This window comes from Bufo gargarizans, chromosome 4 (genome assembly GCF_014858855.1).
Source record: "Bufo gargarizans isolate SCDJY-AF-19 chromosome 4, ASM1485885v1, whole genome shotgun sequence".
Lineage (NCBI taxonomy): Eukaryota > Metazoa > Chordata > Amphibia > Anura > Bufonidae > Bufo > Bufo gargarizans.
In genome coordinates, this window is record NC_058083.1 from 277,279,793 (window position 1) to 277,305,117 (window position 25,325).

General features: G+C 42.2%; 1 protein-coding gene across 1 annotated transcript in view; it reads right to left on the reverse strand.

Annotated features, from left to right (window-relative positions):
- The window catches only part of MDN1 (midasin AAA ATPase 1), a 281,392-nt gene extending 256,848 nt beyond the window's left edge, over positions 1-24,544 (reverse strand). The window contains exon 1 of the mRNA XM_044289668.1: positions 24,345-24,544. Coding sequence (XP_044145603.1) covers positions 24,345-24,431 — 87 coding nt within the window. The 5' untranslated portion in view covers positions 24,432-24,544. The remainder of the gene's footprint in view (positions 1-24,344) is intronic.
- Positions 24,545-25,325: the final 781 nt, after the last annotated feature.

Here is a 25,325-nt window from a genome sequence, read left to right on the forward strand (position 1 = left end):
TCAGAATTGAAATCCTTAGTATGATAATCAGGCTAAGTCTTAACTTGATGAAGAGGACTGGAGTATCCCCAAAACGCGTTGTTTCTGTTATGCTGAAATCTTACTAAAGGCTCATTCAGACAGCCGTATGCTGTCCGCAAAAATGTGGATCCGTTTTTTTGTGGACAGTTAAGCATGTCCGCAAAAAAAACGGATTGCATTACGTTTTTTTTTGCTGATTCATAGACTTCAATTGGGCCATGTCCTGATTTTCACTGACAAGTATAGGACATGTTTAATTTGTTATGATGAGCCGTGCAATGGAAGAAAGCAGCTAATCCGCCCAAAAAAAAGGATCCGCATTTTTGCTGACAGCATGCGGCCGTCTGAATGAGCCCTGATAAAGAAGATTTATCCATTATCCATCCATTTAATGCCAGTGTTCTTCGAGCCAAGTAGTTACCCTTCTTGATATACCACATCCTTTGAGAAGTGCGTGGACCAGGAGCGGAGCGGGAAAAGTATATTCACTGTGAGGGGCCCAGCGTATGAGGGACATTTTTGTAGTATTGGATAACCCCCTTTAAAGGGAGTCTTTCACCTATACTGACCATTCTTCAGAAATCCAGCGCCGTTCACAAGCTTCGCCGCGCCTGAGCACTTCATCCCCCATTCCGGCACAGGCGCAGTAAACGCTCCTGTGCCTCTGCCCATAATGGGGAATTAAGTGCACAGGCGCGGCGAAGCTTGTGAACAGCGTTGGCGCTGGATTTATGAAGAACCTAGGGCAGGCCAGAGGGGTAAAAGGGAAGGGTTTCATATGAATAGCGGCAAGGGGCCATGGCATCGGGAGACCTAATTTGCATATTGAATAAAAAAAAATAAAGAAAATAAGCGACAGACAGCTGAACAGTAAAGTAGCATTCCAATATGGGGACGATAATGCTGATAATGGTGTTAAGTGTTCTATAATGGTCAGTATAGTTGAAAAAGACTCCCTTTTAAGTGGTATGGAAAAAAAAAATGCTTTTCAAATAAAAAAAATAAAAAATAAAACATCAAAAAGAAAATCTCCCCCACGTTTGGTATTGCCGTGTCTGTAACATGCACTACACAATCATCAAGTGGCAGTACTGATGTTTTTTCCTCATAGAGGAAAGTTAATAACAGTTAATCACAAAATTATGTGTACCCCTAAATGGCACTATTAAAAACCAAAACTTGTTCGGGAAAAAACAAGCCCTCATACAGCAACAACAACGAAATTATAGGTCTTGGAAGGAAACAATGAAAAAAGGAAGAAAAAACACAGTAAGGCCAAAAACAGCCTGGTCGCTAAGGGGTTAAAAAGTCGCTAACACAGGATTTGCGGCTTTTTTACACCAGAGAACTGACATGGAAAGAATGATAAACTACCACATAGTTTAGAAATACTATATAAAGGAAGGAGTATAGGGAAACTCTCCCATACGTTATACAGCAAAAACATAATACGATGCTGCTTCAGCAATTGCATAAGAATAACAAAAGGCATGAATCTCCGTGTCTAGGCAGCCTGTGATATTTACCTGGTAAACAAATTTTAAAGGTGTTTTTCAGGATTTACATACTGATGGCCCATCTTCAAAATGGGTCATCAATATTAAATAGGCAGGGGTCTGACTCATGGGAGGGCTGCCGACCAGATGTATGAAGAGGCCACAGCGGTTTTTAATTGAATTCAATATGCTGGGTCTCTCTGAAGCTGCAATTCTTACTTTGGCTAGCAGGTGGCAGGCCAACATAAGAAATGAGCAATTCTCCTCAAATCATGGGTCTAAAAGATCCATGAGGGTTCAGAATAAAAAAATAAATAAAAAAAGGGGGTTTTGTAGGCTCAAATACAAACTTTAGTCGAAATCACCCCCCTTTTTGTAGAATAAAAAAAATACATAAATAACATAAAACATCAAGGGCATTACTGCATCTGAAAACACCCGTACTATTAAAATATAAAAATATTTTTCCAATATGGTGAATGGCGTAATGACACAGCACAGTAGACATAACTATAAAAAAGTTAAGGTGGCAGAATATGGTGACGTAAAAATCATTTTTTTCTCAAAGTTTACATTTATTTTTACACTACACAAAAAACCTGTACATTTATTATAGTTTTCAGTTTTGCTGTTAATGGAACGCAGTGGGAACAAAACCTGTAAAACGGTGGAGGAATTGCGTTTCCCCCCCCCCCCCCCAATTCCACCCCATTTTCTTCACGTTTCCCACTACATTGTATGCCATATTAAAATGATGGCATTAGAAAGTACAACTTGTCCCGCAAATAATAAGCCCTCATACAGCTATGTGAACAGTAACAAAAAAAAGTTATGGCTCAAGAAAAATAGGGAAGAAAAATGAAAAAACTTTCGGTATCCTAAGGGTTAAAGGGGTTCTCCAGGAATTAAGAAAATGAAAATACTTATCAATTTATTTCCAAATACCTTTCATTAGGGGAGCAGTCATTAGGAGAAATAAAATGGCCACTTTCCTATTAGCACACATAAAACCTGTCCTAATGACTCGACAGGACAAGATACTTCACAACACTGAGCCAAAGAACTGCCTCATCCTCCTCTCTGCTCTACTGGTCAGGGATTATGATCCCGATTATAGAGGGTAAGATCTTCTGCTGAATCTCTGTAGGAATGGAGTTCAGGAGGAGACATGGAGTACAGAAAGGAGGGTAGGGATATGGCTAATAGGCAGCAGCACTTGTACGCAGTCTCCATCATCACAACCCCACATTATGAAAATCTGTCCTGTCCATCCTCTCTGTACTTCATATCTCCTCATGAACTCCATTCCTACAGAGATTCAGCTGAAGATCATATTTAACTGTATTCAGGATCATAACCCCTAACAAGTAGAGCTGAAGGGAGGATGAGGCAGCTCTTTAGCGCAGTGTTCTGAAGTAACTTCTCCTCCTGTGTGATTAGGACAGGTTTTGTGTGCACTAATAGGACGGCAACCATTTTATTTCTCCCAATGAGATTGACCCTAGACAAAATGAGCCATTATAACTAATGAAAGGCATTTGGGAATATATTTATAATAAAGTAATATTTAAGTATTTTCATTTTCTTAATTCCCAGAGAACCCCTTTCAGCACATAGGCCTCTTCCTAGGAGATATCAGGCTCAGTACCATGCACAGCAGATTAAATGGACGGTGCAGCGCTCGGTAAACTGCAATGAGACGGAGGCACACACCAGGGCTCTGGCGAGCACTGCAGCTGATCAACGGAGCTGATCTCATAATGATAAACTAAAATGAGGATAGTTTATCAATATGTAGATCCCATAGAACCCCTTTAAGGAGGCCAAAAGAGAATCAGCTATGTACAAAGTAGAAGACGATGAGCACCACAGGCCCCATACTTTGTGAAATTTGTGAACAACCCACACCTCTATATGATTATATGGTACTACAAAATGTAATTCCGTCACAGATTAAGAAAGGGAGCATCCCATTCAAATCCACAGATGGAGCTGCCATATCTTCTAGTATTCCATATATTTTTAACTCTAGGAACTTAAAGGGTTTCTACCACTTCGTTTGCCCCTATTTAGCTTTCAGACACTAGCGATCCGCTAATGTCTGCTGTACCAAACAATCCTAATCTAACAGTTTTTTGTCCAGCCGTTTTGCTAAAAAAAGAACTTTAATGGATATGCTAATGAGCCTCTAGGTGCTATGCGGGCGTATTTTCAGCACCTAGAGGCTCCGTCTAGATTCACATAATGCCGCCTAGCTCGTCCATCTCTGATGGAATCCGATCCTCCCTCTGTTCCAGCCGTACGAAATCTCGCGCCTGCGCCGTGCGTGTCTGTAATCGGCGCAGGCGCAGTGAATGTCTGACCGCTGCCTGCTCAGACATCTCCACGGAAATGTCTGAGCAGGCAGCGGTCAGACATTCACTGCGCCAGCGCCGATTACAGACGCGCACGGCGCAGGCGCGAGATTTCGTACGGCTGGAACAGAGAGAGGTTCGGATTCCATCAGAGATGGGCGTGCTGGAGGGATGCGCTGGGCGGCATTATGTGAAGGTAGACAGAGCCTCTAGATGCTGAAAAGACGCCCGCATAGCACCTAGAGGCTCATTAGCATATCCATAAGAGTTCTTTTTTTTAGCAAAACGGCTGGACAAAAAACTGTTAGATTAGGATTGTTTGGTACAGCAGACACTAGCGGATCCTAGTGTCTGAAAGCTAAATAGGGGCAAATTAAGTGTTTTTTTATATCTAATGTAAAAAAAAAAAAAAAAAAAAAAAAAAAACTTTTTTTAATTCGCTATATTCTGACCCCTATAACTTTTTTTTTTTTGTTAGGTCTACTGAGCTATATAGGGGCTAATTTTTTTTGTGGGCCAATCTGTACTCTATATTGATAGCATTTTGGAGTTTGTGTAACTTTTTGATCACACTTTATACATTTTTTGGGGTAAGAGAACCAATGAAAAAAATGGCAAATTGGCCATTTTGATACTTTTTTTTACGTTTTTATATTTGAATAGTACGGGCATTTTTAGTTGCGGTGATACCTATGATATTTATATTTTTTATTAAGGTTTTTTTTATTATAAGGAAAGGGGGGCGATTTAAACTTTTTAATATATTTAACTTTTGACATTTTTTGTAATAATTTCTCATATATGCTCATATATGATCCTATAAAATCAGTTTTTTAATTTTGAACATAGTGTATTTTTATAATGACTTACTGTCATTTGCTCATTTCTTATGTTGGCATGTTGGCCAAAACAAGAATTGTAGCATGAATGCTGCAAGTCTCGTCAGCAAGACTCACAGCATTAAAAGCAATTGGCCATTGGCCGCAGGGGGCGTCGGTAGGAAGCCCATAAGCGCAAGCTTCAAAGTATTTGACCTAGGGCTGCAACGATTAATCGATGTAATCGATTATATTCGATAACTGGATTCGTTGTCGACGAATCCAGTTATCGAATAATCGCCGATTCGTTGCTATGCGGGCGGGCGCTGCATCTTTATTTTACCTTTTTACAATGACGCTCCCGCTCCTGTAACAGCCAGGCAGAGCGGACGGCGGCGTAACGTCACTCAATCACGTGACGCGCCTGCTCCGCCTCCTTCATTCATGAAGTGGGCGGAGCAGGCGCGTCACGTGATTGAGTGACGTTACGCCGCCGTCCGCTCTGCCTGGCTGTTACAGGAGCGGGAGCGTCATTGTAAAAAGGTAAAATAAAGATGCAAGCGCCGGGGCTGTTAGGGGGAAGGGGGGTCTGTGTATAGCACTGCTATGGGGAGGGGGGAGGATCTGTCTATAGCACTGCTATGGGGAGGAGGGGGGGTCTGTGTATGGCACTGCTATGGGGAGGGGGGTCTGTGCACTGTTATGAGGAAAGGGATCTGTGCACTGTTATGCCCATAACAGTGCACATATCCCCCTCTCCATAACTACGCCGTCCACAGATCCCCCATAATAGTGTCGTCCACAGATCCCCCATAATAGTGTCGTCCACAGATCCCCCATAAACGCCGTCCACAGATCCCCCATAAGTGTCGTCCACAGATCCCCCATAAGTGTCGTCCACAGATCCCCATAAGTGTCGTCCACAGATCCCCCATAAGTGTCGTCCACAGATCCCCCCATAAGTGTCGTCCACAGATCCCCCCATAAGTGTCGTCCACAGATCCCCCCCATAAGTGTCGTCCACAGATCCCCCCATAAGTGTCGTCCACAGATCCCCCCCATAAGTGTCGTCCACAGATCCCCCCATAAGTGTCGTCCACAGATCCCCCCATAAGTGTCGTCCACAGATCCCCCATAAGTGTCGTCCACAGATCCCCCCATAAGTGTCGTCCACAGATCCCCCATAAGTGTCGTCCACAGATCCCCCATAAGTGTCGTCCACAGATCCCCCATAAGTGTCGTCCACAGATCCCCCATAAGTGTCGTCCACAGATCCCCCATAAGTGTCGTCCACAGATCCCCCATAAGTGTCGTCCACAGATCCCCCATAAGTGTCGTCCACAGATCCCACATAAGTGTCGTCCACAATTTGTTTTAATATGGCCTTTGAACATAATTTTTCAAGTAAGATCATATAAACCTCTGTTTTGTAATTTTGTCGTTTTTCCCGATTAATCGATTAATCGTAGAAATTAATCGGCAACTAATCGATTATTCAAATAATCGTTAGCTGCAGCCCTAATTTGACCATTTAGATACCACTTGATCACGGCATCTAAAGCCTTTAATTACTGCGATCGGCATTATTGCCAGACACTGTAATTAGCGGCAGGTCTCTGCTGTTTGAAACGGGGGGGGGGGGGGCTCCATGTTTGCCTATGACTCCAGCGCTGGTAGCAAACAGGTTAACCAAATTGGAATCAATTCCTTCCTATATATTTCCCTTCCCATTCCTTTTAAATCATCCGGCTTTAGCTTAAAGAGGTAAAGGTTTTGACATCCTCAGGATAGGTCATCATAACGACATAAGCTGGGTCCGAGTCCCGGCACCCCAAACAATCGGCTGTTTCAAGGAGCCACTGAGCTCACCGGAGCTCCGGCAGCTCTCCAAGCACAGCACCATATGTGCTTGGAATTGCAGCTCAGTTACATTCACTTAAACAGGCTGAGCTGCAACTAAGCCAAGTGACCAATTTACAGTCCTAGGAAGATGCATTGTCCTAAAATCAAAAACTTCCACAAAAAATCCAGTGTTTTTCCAAAAGACACTGGATGTGAAACCACTTAGGACTTGTGTCAGAGGCTCCATTTGGGGCCTCAATTGAAGATTTCACAAAAAACTGCAGTTAAAGGGGTTGTCTCGCTTAAACTAAAGTTAATTTAAGGTTTGTCCATATTGCCTCCTTTGCTGGCCAGATTCATTTTTCCATCACATTATACACTGCTCATTTCCAGGGGTTACAACCAGCCTTCAATCCAGCAGTGGTTGACGTGCTTGAACGCTATAGAAAAAGGAGCGGACCTCTCTGGTGGCCAGGAATGTGGGAAAGCACACAGGATGGCATTTATTCTAGTGTACAGCATGGCTACTGCTGCTGAAAAGCAGGGTAGTCGCAACCCCTGGATACAAGCAGTGTATAATGTGATGGAAAAATGAATCCAGCCAGCAAAGGAGGCAATATGGACAATCAAAATACATTAGTAAGTGGCTTGTATTAACTTTCTCTACATGATAACTGCCATTTACTGAAGTGAGACAGCCCTTTAATTTCAGCATTATAGTCAAAGGGATCTGTTTGGCTTTGTTCGGGTCAGTTATGTGCGGCATCCTGCATTATTTCTGCAGTTCTGTGCAGATCATCACCAAAATCACCATTGATACATAGAAGACCAGCTGAAATATGACAGTAGTAAAAGCAGACAGCAATCAGATTGCTAATATTACTCTTCTCAGCCAGAAATGGCTGATTAGAGTGTGATGTACTGTCCCATATTAACAAAAATAGTTATAGGAGGTTCAATATGTATTCAAATAAACTATATTTATTGTACAATGAAAACACTGGGGTAGGGCTTGGCCATTAATAGAGAAAAAATAAATTATTTTTCAATTCAGCTTTTGTGAAGTCATACGAGTGTTCCCCAGCAGGCTGCGCCTCGTTGGTCAATGTCAATATAGCACTGACATTAACCCCTTTTACCCCTTCTGCCCAGGCCACTTTTTGCAAATCTGACATGTCACTTTATGTGGTAATAGCTTTGGAACACTTATTTATCCAAGCCATTCTGAGACTGTTTACTCGTGACACATTCTACTTCATGATAGTCATAAATTTGGTTTGGGGCTGGACAGGTGTGTGTGTGTGTGTGTGTGTGTGTGTGTGTGTGTGTGTGTGTGTGTGTGTGTGTGTATGTATGTATGTATGTATGTATGTATGTGTGTGTGTAGTGTGTGTATATATATATATATATATATATATATATATATATCCCCTAATATAAAAAAAAAACAAAAAAAAAAACGCATGAAAGTATTTATAGAGCCGGTCGTTACGGACGCGGTGATACCTAATGTGTGCTTTTTTTTCTAGTTTTTATTATAAAATCAGGGGAAAGGGGAGTTTTTTTCTATTTTTACTTGAAACAAGGGCCGAAACAATTACTCGATTGAATCGAGTAATTCGACACAAGACAATCCTCAATGCAAATTTTTTTGCATCGAGGATTCGTTTGTCATGTGACTGTGTGCAGAGCGACTGGCAGCGGAGGAGGTGGGGCACGAGTGGCAGTACAGATGAGAGCTGTTGGTTATCGGCGGAAGGCTCGTAAGTGGCTGCATGTGTGGAGGGGCACTGGGTGATTAGTGCTCGCTATGAGTGTCCCGACCCGGAGAAACCCTATGATAACACGTTTACCGCCCAGTGGTGGAGCAGGGACTTCTAGTTAGAGCTGTGTCACCTGTGCTGGTATGGCCAGAGGATGATAGGGGTAGTAGTGCTCACTGGTCTTGTTCAGAGGGGCTGATGACTGGTAACATAGGGTGTTAGAGCACCACCTGTCGTTAGTGGCTGGTTCAGGGCGGTTTTGGTTTTATTTCCTTTTAGTCCTTATAACCCGATATATTATTCTCTGCTTGGCTCCCTCACAGGGCTCCTCTGCTGCCTCAGGTTGCTGGTGACCTTACATGTCAACCTACTGAAGCATGTGGGGGAAGGGAAGTGTCAACAGTCCTAAACCCATCTCTGATGCGGGTATATACCTGCACCCCGACATCACCGAGCACACTATCCCTGCTGAGCTGATGGCACTAGGGTGGGGAAAAGCTGATGGCACTGGGGTCTGATAAGTTTTTATAAAGGAAAACAGTCAATTAATTTTTTCCTATTAGAGTACTCGATTAATCATAATTAATAAATCGATAGAATACTAAAAAAAAAATTAAATAATCGTTTACTGCAGCCCTACTTGAATTTTTTTTCTTTTATTAAAAACACTCGGGGCTGCCTTGTCCATCCATCTATCTTGTAAACAGACACTATCGTCATGCCGGCAGCTTTGCTGCATTATTGACATCTGCGGTTTATGGGTCCGCTTTAACATCAAGTTTTCATCTCTGGCGTCACGCAAGTGTTCAGTCCTGTTGGCCGTGACTGGCATTATTTGACACTGGTTTGAGTCAATGAATCTTGACTTCTATTCACATTCTGGACTCATTTTCACTATAATTATTTGTCTGCGTGTGAGCTTATTGACATGGCGAACTTCTCCCACGGCTTTATCTCTCAGCTGTCTTTGCCATGCATGTGCTTGTGTCTGCCTGACGCTTCTAACTTGATGTGTGCAACTAACATGTAGCTAGCTGGTCAAAGGGAATCTAGCAGTATCTACCATTGCATTGGATCCAGCTGATAACAGAACTGATGAGACTATTGATCAGCAATTGATTGACCTTTTAAATACTCTTTAGGTCACTTGAGAGAGAGAGAGAGAGATCTCTCTATCTTATATATATACACACACACACACACAGCATATACCCCGTGTGCAATGAGTATATAAAATCCATGTGACCAACGTTGATGGAGATTTGTACTTGGCATACAATCAGTGTATATATATAACCAGTATGCAATCTATTTGGTTTTTACCAATTTATTTCTAATATTAATTTACTTGACCGAGGTATATGTATACATTCAGCATGTGATTACCTTATACTGCTAAAGTACTAACAGACCGTACTCAATCAAATACTAATCAGGTCAATTTTGAATCTGTGTTTGTAACACCGACTTTGGTGTACTGCTTTGCTGTCCCCTGAGGAGCCCTATATTAAGCAGGGCGAAATGTGTTGGAACTAGTTATAAACATACTGTATTTGAAATATTGAGACCTTATGCCGTATTCTAACCAACCAGTATTAAAACCACCTATGTACTGATATTTTACTTGTCACTATACCGATAGAGCTGGTACTAAATATACAGAATGTGTGTGTATATTATATATACACACACACACACACACACCTTTTTTATCACAATTACACAATTATTATTTTCATGCATCTATGATAAGTATAAATATGAGTTGGGTCATACCAGAAGTGATAAGCCATTTTCCATTATAGGTTTGTCCCGAATCAGGGACTTCAGGAAGTTCCTGATATCGGGGCGGCTACTCTGTTTATTTAGGCAGGGTCTCCAGTCTTGGGGTCAGATCTAGGGATACTGCCAGGTACTTACAGTACATTGACCCCTGCCGTTTATACGGGATACCATAATCACATCGGACCACTATCCTATCCATAAGTTAATTTTGGGTTGTTTTTTAGATATACCTAATAAAAGTTATATTTTATGAGTAATAGCCTGTGATTTTGGAGATAATGAAGGAACGGCACAACATATAGCCATAAGAATAGAGGCTCCAGAATTGTTATTACATGGGGAATGCATGTAGCTATTAAAACAGGCATGTCAGGAGCAGTGACAGGTCCTCAATAAATGGTTATAAAAAAAATAATAATAATACAAAACTTATAATTAAAACACATTTGATATTGCCACTTCCGTATTGAAAACCCCCCCCCGCCCCCCCAAAGTGTTAATTACCCCAAAATGATACCAATGAAAACGATAGATTATCCTACAAAAATCAAGACCTCATACAACTCATAGAAAAAAAGGGGGGTTTATTGCACAAAAGTAGTAGTTAAAAAAATGAATGCCGCAAAATTTATTACATTAAAACTCAGTGGCAGTATTGCTGTCCCCCCCCCCCCCATCTCAGTTTCAGAAAAGATTGGCACCATTAAAAACTGCAACTTGTCCTGAAAAAAAGAAGCCCTCATACAGCTATATAGATGGAAAAATAAAGAAGTTACAGCTATTGAAATGCGACATTGAAAAAAATTAAGAAAAACGGGAGGTCAATAAGGCTCACTAAGGGGTTAAATGTGCGAGGAGTAGGAACATACTGGGGTGCCTTTGCCCTCCCTCTGCTGGCAGTCCCAACACTGTGGCCTTTTTAACCCTTAGAGGACCTTGTGATTTTTCATTTTTGCGTTTTTGTTTTTTACTCCCCGCCTTCCCATGGTCCTAACTTATTTATTTTTCTAAGTTTCTACTTATGAGTGCTTATTTTTTTTTGCAGGATAAGTTCTACTTTTTTTACATTGTTCAGGATGCGGTAAAATTGACCTGTCACCTTCATTCTCCAGGTCAGTACTGTTACAATTATACCACACTTGTAGAATTTTTCTTGCGTTTTAATACTGGAAAAAAAAATTAAAGCCTTAATAAAAATATATTTTTTTAATCACCATATTCTGACCCCTATAACTTTTTTTGTAGTTATGTGTACGGAGCTGTGTTAAGGGCTTATTTTTTGTGGGGCAATCTGTACTTTTTAGTGATAACATTTTAAAGTGTGTGCAACTTTGTAAAAAAAAATTATTGAGGAGTTGAAGTGACAAAGCTATTTTTATATAAAAAATAAATTATGTGTTTAGCCCACATCTGTTAAGCGTTTTATTTTGCCCTTTATATATAGTGATTTATCGGCCTGGGGAGATCCCTCGAGTAGAAGAAAGCCTGCATTACTTTGATGTTACTACCCCCAGATAGCCACGGGATATGTGGTGGTCTTCGGGTTGTTACATAGAAGAGTAGGGTTGCAGCCCTGTGAAGGGGTCTGCCCCTACTTCTTTGCGGCTCTATACTCTATTATACGGCTGGTTTCCGATATGAATAGTATTGGTATATGCAATTTGGGCATTTGACCAGGAACCAAGGTGGCGCAGGTGCGTTCTGTTCAAACTGGGCATGCGTACAGTATTTTGTAGCGAGCAGAACGGCGGAAGGGGAATGCGCCCGCGCAGGCTCTTTGCTCTGATGCAGGACGTGTTCAGCAGTGCACCTGATTGGCACTCCCCGGAGCAGGCACATTGGATAGTATAAAACGCCGGGATGGTGTGTGGATCGTGTGCCGCATTGCCTGGGTAAGTCAGCTGTTTCGGTCCTCCCCATGTGTCACTTTTTATGGTCAACATTTGAATTAGTGATTGTTATGATCACATGTTTAGATAGACATCAGATTATATTTTATGGCACAATAATTGTATGACCAGAGCTACACTGTTATTAATGTGTAATGCACATTGTATATTCTGATGTATTTTTTTTTATTGTTGTGTATGCTAATTTTGTAACACCCACTGTTCCAATTGGATCACAAGATGATGATGTGTGTTGCTATATATATATATATATACCCAGAGAAGAGACGCTGCCTTTCAATCTAAGCCACACTTTCCGGTAATTGGAAAGTACTTTCTAGCTTGTACGTTTATAGCTTCTGTTTTTTTTAACTCCTTTGTGACTAGCCTGTTTTGGGCTTTACTGACCAAGCGTTTATTTTTTTTTTCCCATCGTCACCTTCCACTAGCTATAACTTTATTTTTCTATGTAGCTGTATGAGGGCTTGTTTTCTACAGGACATGTTGTAGTGTTTAATGGTGTCATTTTGGGGTACACAACTTTCTGATTAAGTTATATTAACAATTTCTGGATTTTTTTTTGGTGTTTTACTACTTTTGTGACATAAACCCCCCCCCCCCTTTTTTTTTTTAAAGGAAGAAAATCATTTTGCACCGCAGCTTTCCAAGACCCATAACTTTTTTATTTTTCTTTCTAAGGGGTTGTAATATGGCTTGATTTTTGGAGGATGACTTTACATTGGCATTGTCTTGTGATAATAACAAGTGGTCAAAAAGTGTAACAAGTTTTTTTGGTGGTGACTAAGAATGAATGAGCAATTCTGTCAAATTTTAACAGTGTGCACCATAGGGGATAATTTACATGATTTGTGCAGTGAGGGTCATTACTGATGTGGTGATGCCAAACATCTGGGGGAGATTTTATTTTTGCAATTTTTGTTTACCATTGAAAAGCATATTTTGAATAGAAAAGAGTTTATTACAATTTTTTTATATTTAAATAAAGTTTTTTTTTTTTTTTTTTTTTTTTTTTACCACTTAAGTTAAGAGGACTATAACAGGCAATATTTTGATTGCTTTAAAAATACAATGCATTATACCCAGGGCTTCAGACTAAAAAAAAAATATCAAGGAGCCATTGGCTCCTAACCTGAAAAATTTAGAAGCCAAATTAAAAAATTTTGTCGCCAAATTTAAACTACATATTACGGTATGTGGGGAAACCAACCTCGCCACTGGGTTTTAGAGAGGCCTGTTTACCAGCCTCTTGCCTCAGGATTATGGCCTTTTAAGATACTTTTACTAACTTTTAAACCCCTGAACCTATTCAAGTGAATTTTGGATAGGTTTGTCCCCAAGTTATACTGGTTAAATTGATATAAGTTATATGTATGTACAATGTAAACTCACAAAGTTGTAACAATTTATAAGAAGTGTAACTTTTCAGCGTAGGAGATAGCTGAGTAGATACAGAAATTGACTCAATTATCTCCTAGACGGAGGGGCGGAATATGCTGGGTGTGTTTCTATTGTCCCATTGGGTGTTTAAATGGCGATTTCTGTCCTGTTGTCTCCACATGTGTATTGGCGATTTCCCTTTGTCCTGAGAGATAATTAGATTGCTCCTCGGTTGTCTCCAGGGCAGAGAGGAGGAAACCATGATGCATTGTGGGGATGTGTGATGTCTGTATCCTGAATTGCTACATATCTGTCCTGTGTCTGATTGGTTGCTGTACTTACATTGTATGTGTTGTAATATATTGATTGGTTGTATTTCAAAACCCTGTGGGCAGTACTATGTTTGTGGATTGTGAATAAAAGGCTGTACGTGCAGGTACAGTCAGAGGCTGCTTTTATACCTTCATGAAGTTTTTGGCTCATGTTTGGGGAATGCGATAACTACACTCTTGGGGATTGCTATATCACAATACTCCCCTGAGTATAAGCTCTTGTAAGAGCTTGTTCCTGTCTCTGCATTTAGGAGAGGTTCACCCACTGGAGCCTGGAGCCTTGTCGTAGGTCCAGGGTGGGTAGGAGACGGCGAGACCTCCACCAAGCTTCGGAGGTTTGTGGGGTCTGCAGCGCTGACTGTGTCAAGTGGAGTGCTTGGAGTCCTCTGGAAGCACTAGGAGCATCTATCAACAGGGGAACCCGGTCGGGGAGCTAGGCGATCCGTTAGGTGCTAGACGATACACGGTTTAATAATAAAAAATACAAAAAAAACACACACACACGACTTACCTAGGGTTGTCACGATACCAACACCAAAAAAGCTGCGTGCATTCCAGATTTTATGGAATGTCTGGACCATAATATAACAGTCCTAACCTAATTTTTGTCGGGACAAGGTGACAAAAAAAATGGCTAATTACACATTTTTATTTTTCTTTCTGTTACGGCGTTCACCGCATAGGAGATATTTTTTTTATATTTTAATAGTTCACACTTTTCGGGTGTGGCGATATAAAAATATATAAACAATAAAAAAATTACATATGTTAAATTGGGCAAGGGGGTGATTTAAACTTAATATTTTGGTGGGGGTTTTTTTTACCTTTTTTTTTTTTTTTTTTTTTTTTTTTTTTTTTTTTTTACTTAATAACTATTTCCCCCCTTAGGGGCTAGAACCTGGGATCTTTCATCCTTTGTCCCATCCACCCTAATAGAGTTCTATCAGGGTGAATAGGACCTCACACTGTCCCTGCTGCTCTGTGCTTTGTGCACCCAGCAGCAGCAGGGAGCTGACTATGGCAGCCAGGGCTTCAGTAGCGTCCTGGCTGCCATGGTAACCGATCGGAGCCCCAGGCTTACACTGCTAGGGCTCCGTTTGGAACTGCCACTGCCACCAATGAGGAGGAGGGGAGAGGGGACCCTGTGGCCTCTGCCACCAATTAATATAATATTTAGGGGGGAGGGGGGGGATTGGGGGCACACTGCGCCACCAATGATTTTACTTTATAATACTGGGGTGGGTGGGGGTCGGTGCACTGCACCACCAATGAATATCGTTTATGCTTAATACAAACGCAGGCTGCGGGAGACTGACTGCGCACTGCGATCCGCCGCTCTTAATCCCTCAGGTGCCTCACATGAAGGGTTAATAGCGGCGGATTGCAGCACGCAATCATAGAGGCTGGGTGCCAGGTATGGGATATGTCCGGCACCCGCAGCCTGCGTTTGTATTAAGCATAAACTATATTCATTGGTGGTGCAGTGGCCACAGCCCCCCCCCCCCCTCACTTCTATCAGCCCATTGGTGGCAGCGGCACAGGGGGGAGGGACTGCCTCCTTCTCCCCTGTGCTGTTGAGGAGAACATGGCATTTTGTGAAAGCGGCAGAGCAGCGGCGGGTCTTGTCGCCATTTAGCAATTCTAGGTCGCATTTGCAACCATTTTGGTCGCCATCTGGAGCCCTGATCCCTATAGTACATTGTATTTTATTGTCAGTGCTATACTGATATTAACCAGTACGCTGCGTTATCCGCTCCCTGTCACAGCTTACATGCAGTGGATGCTATTGCCGGTGGCATGTAAGGGGTTAAACAGCCCGGATCAGAAAAACAAAATTCTCACTTTCCGGCTTACTCTCGCAGCAAAGAGATCCATCCAGAGGCTGAACTATCTGGGAAAACACCTTCCGACACAGACCATTCCTTCTGATGTAGCCTCTGACGACTCAAATAACCTGCCTTCCAGTTGTCTACTCCTTTGATATGCAGAGCTGACAGTGATAAAGTCATTCCTTTCACTAGGGAAAAGATCCAAGCTGCCAATTCAGATATGCTACTACGGAACTGCTGTCTTGATAACACTTTTAAAGTGTAACAATCGTATTTTTGTATTTATTTTTGCTAGGTTATTAGAGCTAGGCATGTATACCTGAAAGAGTCTGTCAATGATTGTCAAAAGATCTGTAATTACTTTATAACAGCTTTCATTAATGTCCCCTGTCCCTTTCCACTGCTCCTTTAAAAGACCATTGCTATCCCTCGTGGCTATGGCTTAGGCAGGAAGATGGAGGGGTGGTCCTTCACATTGCATGCCTGCATTAGGCTTCAGAGTGAGGAGGCATGTATCAGTAATCCAATCAGATTCGCTGGCAGGGAACTGCTGGCTACAGCAAGTGTGTATGTTAAGTGAGAGAAAGCAGTTTTGGTCTCAGAACTGGCAGAGGAGCCATCTTGAGAAGGTCCTCATATTGCCGTACTATGGGTACAACTAAAGGAAAACAGTGGTATGTGAAGAAAGAAACTCAAGATTGCTTTATGCATAATGTTGCTACAGCAGTAACATTTGATCAATTAGATTTTTTTTTTTATGAAAACATGACGGTTACACTTTAAGTGTCACTTGGGAAGTAGGGAAAGATTGGTCTACAGGGCCTAAAATACCATCAGTTGCTCCACATTTGACTCTTCCCAAGAACCCTGAAGTAGTCTCTCCCCAGTATTAAATACCCACATTGTCGGGCTGGAATCTGTTATTACTAATGGGTCTATAGTCTTCCACAGGACTCCTTGTACCAGGTTTCTGAACATAGCCACCAATCTAGAGACTGACACGACTGGGTGGATATTACAACCTTCCTGTTTAGATACTTCTCCTGTCCAGGACTGAAGAATCTCTGACTGTAATGCTCTGGAATGAGCCTGGGCACATTGAACTGCGGGCATGCAAGATGTTAGTGTTCCTAGAACTGACACCCCCCTTCTTATAGAAACATAAGGGTTCTCTGAGACTGAACCACTGACCTTACTTTTAGGAACCTGTCTGTGGTCGGTAAAGGTCCCACAACTTCCGAGTCCAGTAATACTCCTAGAAACCACTGTGCCCTCTGGGGAATTAGTCTAGATTTTTCTGTTCATAAACCAACCTAATGACTACAGAATCTGTTTCACCTGCTGCAGCTAAGACACACAACTCACAATCATCTAGGTACGGCACAAATAGAATATTTTTTACCCAAAAATCCCCCCCCCCCCCCCCCTTATTTCCAAGTATCAGTTTCATGAATATTCTTGAAGACATCGGTAGTACCTGAAAATGCCTCAGCTGACCCAGGAAATGTATTGCCACCCTCAGAAACCTGTGATCAGGAAATATTGGAAGATGATAGTAGGCATGTTTAATATCCAGAACCTTAAGGACCCGGCTCATTTTCACCTTAAGGATCAGGCCATTTATTGCAAATCTGACCAGTGTGACTTTAAGTGGTGATAACTTTAAAACGCTTTAACTTATCCAGGCCATTCTGAGAATGTTTTTTCGGCACATATTGTACTTCATGACACTGGTAAAATGAAGTAAAAAAAAATGAATTTTAATTTATAAAAAAATACGAAATTTACCAAAAGTTTGTAAAAAAAAATAGCAAATTTCCAAGTTTCAATTTCTCTACTTCTATAATACATAGTAATACCTCCAAACATATTTATTACTTTACATTCCCCATATGTCTACTTCATGTTTGCATCATTTTGGGAATGATATTTTATATTTTGGGAATGTTACAAGGCTTAGAAGTTTGGAAGCAAATCTTGAAATTGTTCGGAACTTTTCAAAAACCCAATTTTTAGGGACCAGTTCAGGTCTGAAGTCACTTTGTGAGGCTTATATAATAGAAACCACCCGAAAACGACACCATTCTAGAAACTACACCCCCTCAAGGTATTCGAAACTGATTTTACAAACTTTTTTAACCCTTTAGGTGTTCCACAAGAATTCATGGAAAATACAGATACAATTTCAAAAATTCACTTTTTTGGCATATTTTCCATTTATAATTTTTTTTCCAGTTACAAAGCAAGGGTTAACAGCCAAACCAAACTCAATATTTATGGCCCCAAATCTGTAGTTTACAGAAACACCCCATATGTGGTCGTAAACCACTGTACGGGCACACGGTAGGACACAGAAGGAAAGGAATGCCATACGGTTTTGGAAAGGCAGATTTTGCTAGACAGTTTTTTTTGGACACCATGTCCCATTTGAAGCCCCCCGATGCACCCCTAGAGTAGAAACTCCATAAAAGTGACTCCATCTAAGAAACTACACCCCTCAAGGTATTCAAAACTGATTTTACAAACGTTGTTAACCCTTTAGGTGTTCCACAAGAGTTATTGGCAAATAGAGATGACATTTCAGAATTTAAATTTTTGGGCAAATTTTCCATTTTACAATTTTTTTTCCAGTTACAAAGCAAGGGTTAACGGCCAAACAAAACTCTTTATGGCCCCGATTCTGTAGTTTACAGAAACACACCATATGTGGTCGTAAACCGCTGTACGGGCACACGGCAGGGCGCAGAAGGAAAGGAATGCCATACGGTTTTTGGAAGGCAGCTTTTGCTAGACAGTTTTGTTGGACACCATGTCCCATTTGAAGCCCCCCTGATGCACCCCTAGAGTAAAAACTCCAAAAAAGTGACCCCATTTTAGAAACTACGGGATAGGGTGGAAGTTTTGTTGGTACTAGTATAGGGTACATATGATTTTTGGTTGCTCTATATTACACTTTGTGAGGCAAGGTAACAAGAAATAGCTTTTTTGGCACCTTTTTTTTTTGTTATTTACAACATTCATCTGACAAGTTAGATCATGTGGTATTTTTATAGAGCAGGTTGTCACGGACGCGGCGATACCTAATATGTATACAATTTTTTTATTTATGTAAGTTTTACACAATGATTTCATTTTTGAAACAAAAAAAATGTTTCAGTGTTTCCATAGTCTGAGAGCCATAGTTTTTTCAGTTTTTGGGCCATTATCTTGGGTAGGGTATGATTTTTGCAGGATGAGATGACGGTTTGATTGGCGCATATGACTTTTTGATCGCTTGCCATTACACTTTTTGTGACATAAGATGACAAAAAATAGCTTTTTTTACTGTTTTTATTTTTTTACGGTGTTCACCTGAAGGGATAGGTCATGTGATATTTTTATAGAGCCGGTCGATACGGACACGGCGATACCTAATATGTATATTTTTTTATTTATGTTTTAGGCCTCTTTCACACTTGCGTTGTCCGGATCCGGCATGTACTCCACTTGCCGGAATTACACGCCGGATCCGGAAAAACGCAAGTGTACTGAAAGCATTTGAAGACGGATCCGTCTTCAAAATGCTTTCAGTGTTACTATGGCACCCAGGACGAAATTAAAGTCCTGGTTGCCATAGTAGGAGCGGGGAGCGGTATACTTACCATCCGTGCGGCTCCCGGGGCGCTCCAGAGTGACGTCAGAGCGCCCCATGCGCATGGATGACGTGCCATGCGATCACGTCATCCATGCGCCTGGGGCGCCCGGACGGTAAGTATGCTGCTCCCCCGCTCCCCGCTACACTTTACCATGGCTGCCTGGACTTTAGCGTCCCGGCAGCCATGGTAACCACTCTAAAAAAGCTAAACGTCATATCCGGCAATGCGCCGAAACGACGTTTAGCTTAAGGCCGGATCCGGATCAATGCCTTTCAATGGGCATTCATTCCGGATCCGGCCTTGCGGCAAGTCTTCAGTTTTTTTGGCCGGAGCAAAAAGCGAAGCATGCTGCGGTATTTTCTCCGGCCAAAAAACGTTCCGGTCGGGAACTGAAGACATCCTGATGCATCCTGAACGGATTTCACTCCATTCAGAATGCATTAGGATAATACTGATCAGGATTCTTCCGGCATAGAGCCCCGACGACGGAACTCTATACCGGAAGACAATAACGCAGGTGTGAAAGAGCCCTTACACAATGATTTAATTTTTGAAACAAAATCATGTTTTAGCGTTTCCATAGTCTAAGAGCCATAGTTTTTGGGCCATTATCTTGGGTAGGGTATGATTTTTGCGGGATGAGATGACTGTTTGAGTGGCGCTATTTTGGGGTGCATATGACTTTTTGATCGCTTGCTATTACACTTTTTGTGATGTAAGGTGACAAAAAATTGTTTATTTAGAATAGTTTTTATTTTTTTATTTTTACGATGTTCATCTAAGGGGTTAGCTCATGTGATATTATAGAGCTGGTCGATACGGACGCAGCGATACCAAATATGTATACTTTTTTTATTTATGCAAGTTTTACACAATAATATTTTTGAAACAAAAAACAAATCGTAGTATAGTGTCCCCATAGTTTTTTTATTTTTTGGGCTCCTTTTTTGCGGGATGAGGTGACGGTTTGATTAGTACTATTTCGGCGTACATGCGACTCTTTTGATCACTTTTATTACCTTTTTGGGGAAGTAAGGTGGGCAAAATGTCAATTTCCTGATAGTTTTTATTTTTATAGCGTTCACCGTGCGAAGAAAGTTTTATAGATCAGGTAGTTACGGACGCGGCGATACCTAATATGTGTAGTATATTTTTTTTTATTCAGTGCTAAATGTGTTTATTATCTTTACTTGTTTTTCACTTTTTTTTTTTTTACATTTTTTGGACCCAGACCCACTTGGTTCTTGAAGATCCAGTGGGTCTGATGTCTGTATATATTGTACTGTACTGTATTTTACTTACACTGAACAGATCTATGCTTTTAGCATAGATCTGTTCAGCACCATGGACAGCAGGACGCCTGAGAAGGCGTCCTGTTGCCATGGGAACCTTCCCCGTCTGCCACAACTGAGCAGACGGGGAAGGGGAAGGAGGGGAGCTCCCTCCCTCTGCCCCCCCCCATCCATTTGGGGGCTGCAAAGGCACAGCAGCCCCCCGATGGCAGAGGGGGGGGGGGGAGCTCCCTGACTTACCCTTACCATACCGCAGGGATCAGAAACTACATAAAGCGCTGCAAACCGCAGGTCTGAAATGACCTGCGGTTTGCAGCGATTGCCGATATGTGGGGGGGGGGGGGTCACAGGACCCCCCTCTGCATTGAGCCTGGCTGTGTGTAACAGCCGGCACTCAGCGCTGTCACCATGTCTGCAGACATGGTAACAGTTTAATGCCAGGACGAGTATACTACAGTACAGTTGCTCCAGGACGAGTATACTCGTCCAAGGTCCTGAAGGGGTTAAGCAATCTTTGTAGAGAAGACATACGACTGTTTTTCATTGTTCCGGTCTTTAATTTCTTGTATGCCAGAAATCTGTTTAAGCCTTTTTTAAATTACGATCTTGTGCCATCCATTTTTTTTTTGTTTTGTTTTTTTACTAAGAAAAGCATGGAATTAAATCTCATTCCTTCTACTCTTGAGTAAAAATCTCATTCCCACTGCTCTTAAGCAATGAATTTGGAATCATTTTTGAAGAATTAGGAATACTTACTGTTCTAGAGCCTGCTGTGTACCCTTTTCTACCCTCATAATCATAAATCTTTCTGGAGGGGCAAGTCTGAATTCTAACTTGAACCTAGAATTCCTCCTCAATAACTTGAACTTCCTCTAGTGACTGCAAGGACAGTCGCAAGGAAGGCGGGCTGGGCACTGTAAGAGGGGCGTTACTGGGCTCACTAAGAGGAACAAAACGCCCCTCTGGGCACCTTCAGGGCTAATTTGCATAACCATAAAAGTCGTTTTTTACAGAAACTACTGGGCGGATTACAAGATAGAAGAGCACAGCCTATTCAAGGTAAGCTGTGCTGCATGACTGTTTTAAAATCGGATTTTGGGTTAGGGGAGGTGACAGAATCCCTTTAACCGCATCCGCAAAGGCATCTGCCAAAAAACCCACTGCCTTTGATATGGCTGGGAGGGATTCTAGCAACGAAACCCTAGGGGCTATAGCTCTAATCTTGGCTTCCAACTGTTTAACCAACAAAATAAGAGCCCTGGATGTACATGTCCCTGCAATGTGGGTTTAAATGAAGCCCCAATAGACTCCTAAGTTATCAGCTTTCCTATCAGTGGCATCCTTCAGCTGCCCCAGATCATCAAAAGGGAGGGAAGTTCCACGTAATACCTATGTCTAGAGGGACATTTATTTTAGGGGCTCGGTCCCAACAATCAGCCTCCTCAAAAGGGGTATTTCCATTTGACTGAACTTGGTATAAAAGGTTTATCCAGTCTCTTCCCTAGTAAGCAGCACTAGCACATTTTTATAAAAAAAAAAATAATAATAATATTATATGGATCTTATCTCCCTTCTAAGCATACAAACTGGACTGACTGAACCTCTAAGTTCTTCAAAGTTCATGGTCAACCCAATAGCTTTCAATACCTGGTCCACATCTTGAATTGGAAAAAAATTGTTTACCACCCTTTTCTCCATCAGGAGTTTATATCAACCTCTCCGCTTTCCAGCTCCTCCTCAGAACTAGAAATATCCAAATAATATAGTGCCTATGCCTGGAATGAGGAGGTTCTTTTTAGGACTTCAGGGCACTACTGACCTGTTCCCTAATTATCTTCTTCTTACACTTCATGATAGAATAGATACAATAGTGTTCTCAATGCATGAACAGAGCAATTTAACATAACATGGGGCTTGCTTGACTTTACACAACCCACATTCTTTATGCAATATCTTTGCGGCAGCCTTTTTGGAGGGGTCCTGCTGAGTCTCGCCAGACCCCTCCAAGTCGTATTAGATGACCTGTTTGCCTTGGATGCAGACCTGCCTGACAGGGATCTTATGGCTGACTGATAGGACTTTTTAAAAAGTCTTCGGCTGAGTCTTCCAACTTGTCCTTAGAGAAGACTGATGGGTCGCGCAGGTCTCGTGATATTACAGCGTCACTTCTAGATTTGTTCACGCTTAGTTTACTGGTGAAAGCAGAATTGCGATATGGATTCCGTTACTACGGACCATAACGCAATTCTATGACGCATTCCGTTATTCATTCCGTCATGCAGGGGAGTCCTCTAATGCATTATTATGACGGAGTGTCTCTAAAGGCATTCCGTTATGCACTCAGTCATCGAATTGCGTTATGGTCTGTGGTAACTGAATGCATAACGCAATTTTGCTTTTACCACCAAACAAAGCATGAACAAACTTCATAATATGAAATTCGTCTTTAGTCAATTCCTCCGCATCCATACGCTTTTTTTGCCCTGCGCTTGGTTCCTTCTATAATCGTAAGTCGCGAACCCCTATCTTCAAGGCTTGTGGAGCGGGAAACTCACATCTGCCCAGCCAGTCACATATATACCTGGGGAGAAACTACTCCCTTCTTGCCTACACCCAAGTACACACTGGCACTGCAGATACCTGCAGGGGTCCTTTACTATGACAGGAAACCACTAAATGAGGGAGAGGATCCTCTTTTTTTTTATATCAAATTTCCTGTGCTGGTAGGCAGACCCTCTCTCCTGGTGCCATCATAGTACAACAGTAAAAAAAATATACTAGTACTTCCAGAAATTTTTTTTAAAGAAAATTGACCCCTTCAGCAACATATATATATATATATATATATATATATATATATATATACACACACATACACACACACAAACCACCAAGGGGTTTAGGCAACTATCCACACTGGCACTGTGGTATCTAAGCACTCAGGGCAAGGGCTCCCTCGTCGTCTCCCTATGATGTAACTACTGATAATTTGCTATGGCAGCTAGAAGAATACCTATGGCCCTCAAGGCAGCCATCTTAGTATACCTATTGGGACCGGTGCGAGGCAGATAGGACATCTGTCATCAGTGCTACATGTGATTCGCTAAATAAAATGTTTAAAATATATAAACAAAAGTAAAAAAAGTTCTTATTAAAAAAGCTTTATTTTAAGTAAGCGTCTGTAACAACCCAAACTAGAACATTACTGGCTGAGGTGGGTCACCTCCTGGTACGTCCAATGTGTCACAGACAGGAAGTCGACAACAGCGCTGGAACATTCAGGGTCTCTCCTTTCATGTTTATAAGCCCCTCAGAGCCCACCACCATCACTTTTTATTCAGCTGGATACCCCCTTTAATGGCCTTCCTCATGACGTCATTCTGAGGTATAATTTTTCACAACTTTGTGCTGTTATGACTAAATTGAGAACGAAGCGCTACCTTGTGAAAGCAATGTGTCCCCACAATGGGTGGCATCGACTTTCAGTGGCCGATTTATTTCTAAGCACCATATAAAGTTTATTGTTCTAAATTGCCAGTTCTAAGTCTCCATGGTTGTCATTCCCTGGGGAACACCACATAAAGACATGATAGGAACAATCAGCATGTACTCCAGTAGGTGCAGGCTATGTGGCTTGTAGACCAGCAGGTGCTCTCCCTGCCCCAGACCACGTGACCCGCTGTGTAGTCAGCCTGCTTGTGTTATATATACCCTGAGCCTAGAGCCGCACATAATGGAGCCCAGCTACCTCTGAGCCCATCGTCAGGCCGTCGCTTTGTGGCGCCCATGGAAGACGGCGCCTCGGCTCCTGACTGCACACGTTCACACTGGCAGACAATGGAGCGGCTCTCTGGGCCTCGGGCTGAGCAGGATGGTTTTGTCTTTCTCACCTGCTTGGCGAGGTACTGGTTGAGGTCTCCGCCGCTCCTCTGAGAGACAGCGCCGAGCGCCGACAGGCTGAGCTGGAAGTGCTCCATCTCCGGGGGCACCGCTGACTGGAAGAGGCCGGACAGCAACCACCAGCAGCGCTCCACACGTGGGGAAGACACCCGCGGAACGGAGCACTTCCGGGAGCGCCGCACGTCATCAGCGGCGCGACATCCTCCAGCAGCTGGCCGAGGCGGGACGGGGAGAGCTCACGTGTTCGTTCTGTTTGTTTCCTTCCTTGGTCGGAAACTGGTTTATAGTGTGAACAGTGCAAAAACATCTTCATTGTTAGTATTTTATTCTGAGCGCTGAGAGTACCAGCTGTAGTATGACATGTCCATCTCCCAGGCCTGCACATAGCCTGGATTCCCGTGCAGTGTAAGGTTATGTTCAGTTTTCCGGTATTGAGTTCCGTCCTAGGGGCTCAATACCAGAAAAAAACTGATCAGTGTTATCCTAATGCATTCTGAATGGAGAGTAATCCGTTCAGGACGCATCAGTTCAGTCCCTGTTACGTTCTTTGACCGGAGAAAATACTGTAGCATGCTGCGGTTCTCTCGCCGGCCAAAAGTCCTGAACACTTGCCGGATATTCCATTGAAATGCATTAATGCCAGAAGTGTTCCCGCAAAAACGGATCCGGTTTTCCGGTCTGCCTATGTGCAAACCTTTAAAAATGAGAAAAAAATAAATACTGGTTCCGTTTTTCCGGATGACAACCGGAAAGACGGATCCGGTATTGCAATGTATTTGTGATCCGGATCCGTCTTATAAATGCATCCGTTTGTGTCCAGATTGCTGGAATCCTCTGCTGCAAGTGTGAAAGTACCCTAATACTACAGTACCAGCAGGATCAATGTGATTTCACAAATCCAATGGACGCTTTGCACATTTTTTCCATGTAGTATTGACCTGCTGTGTGGATTTTTTAATCTGCCCCATGTA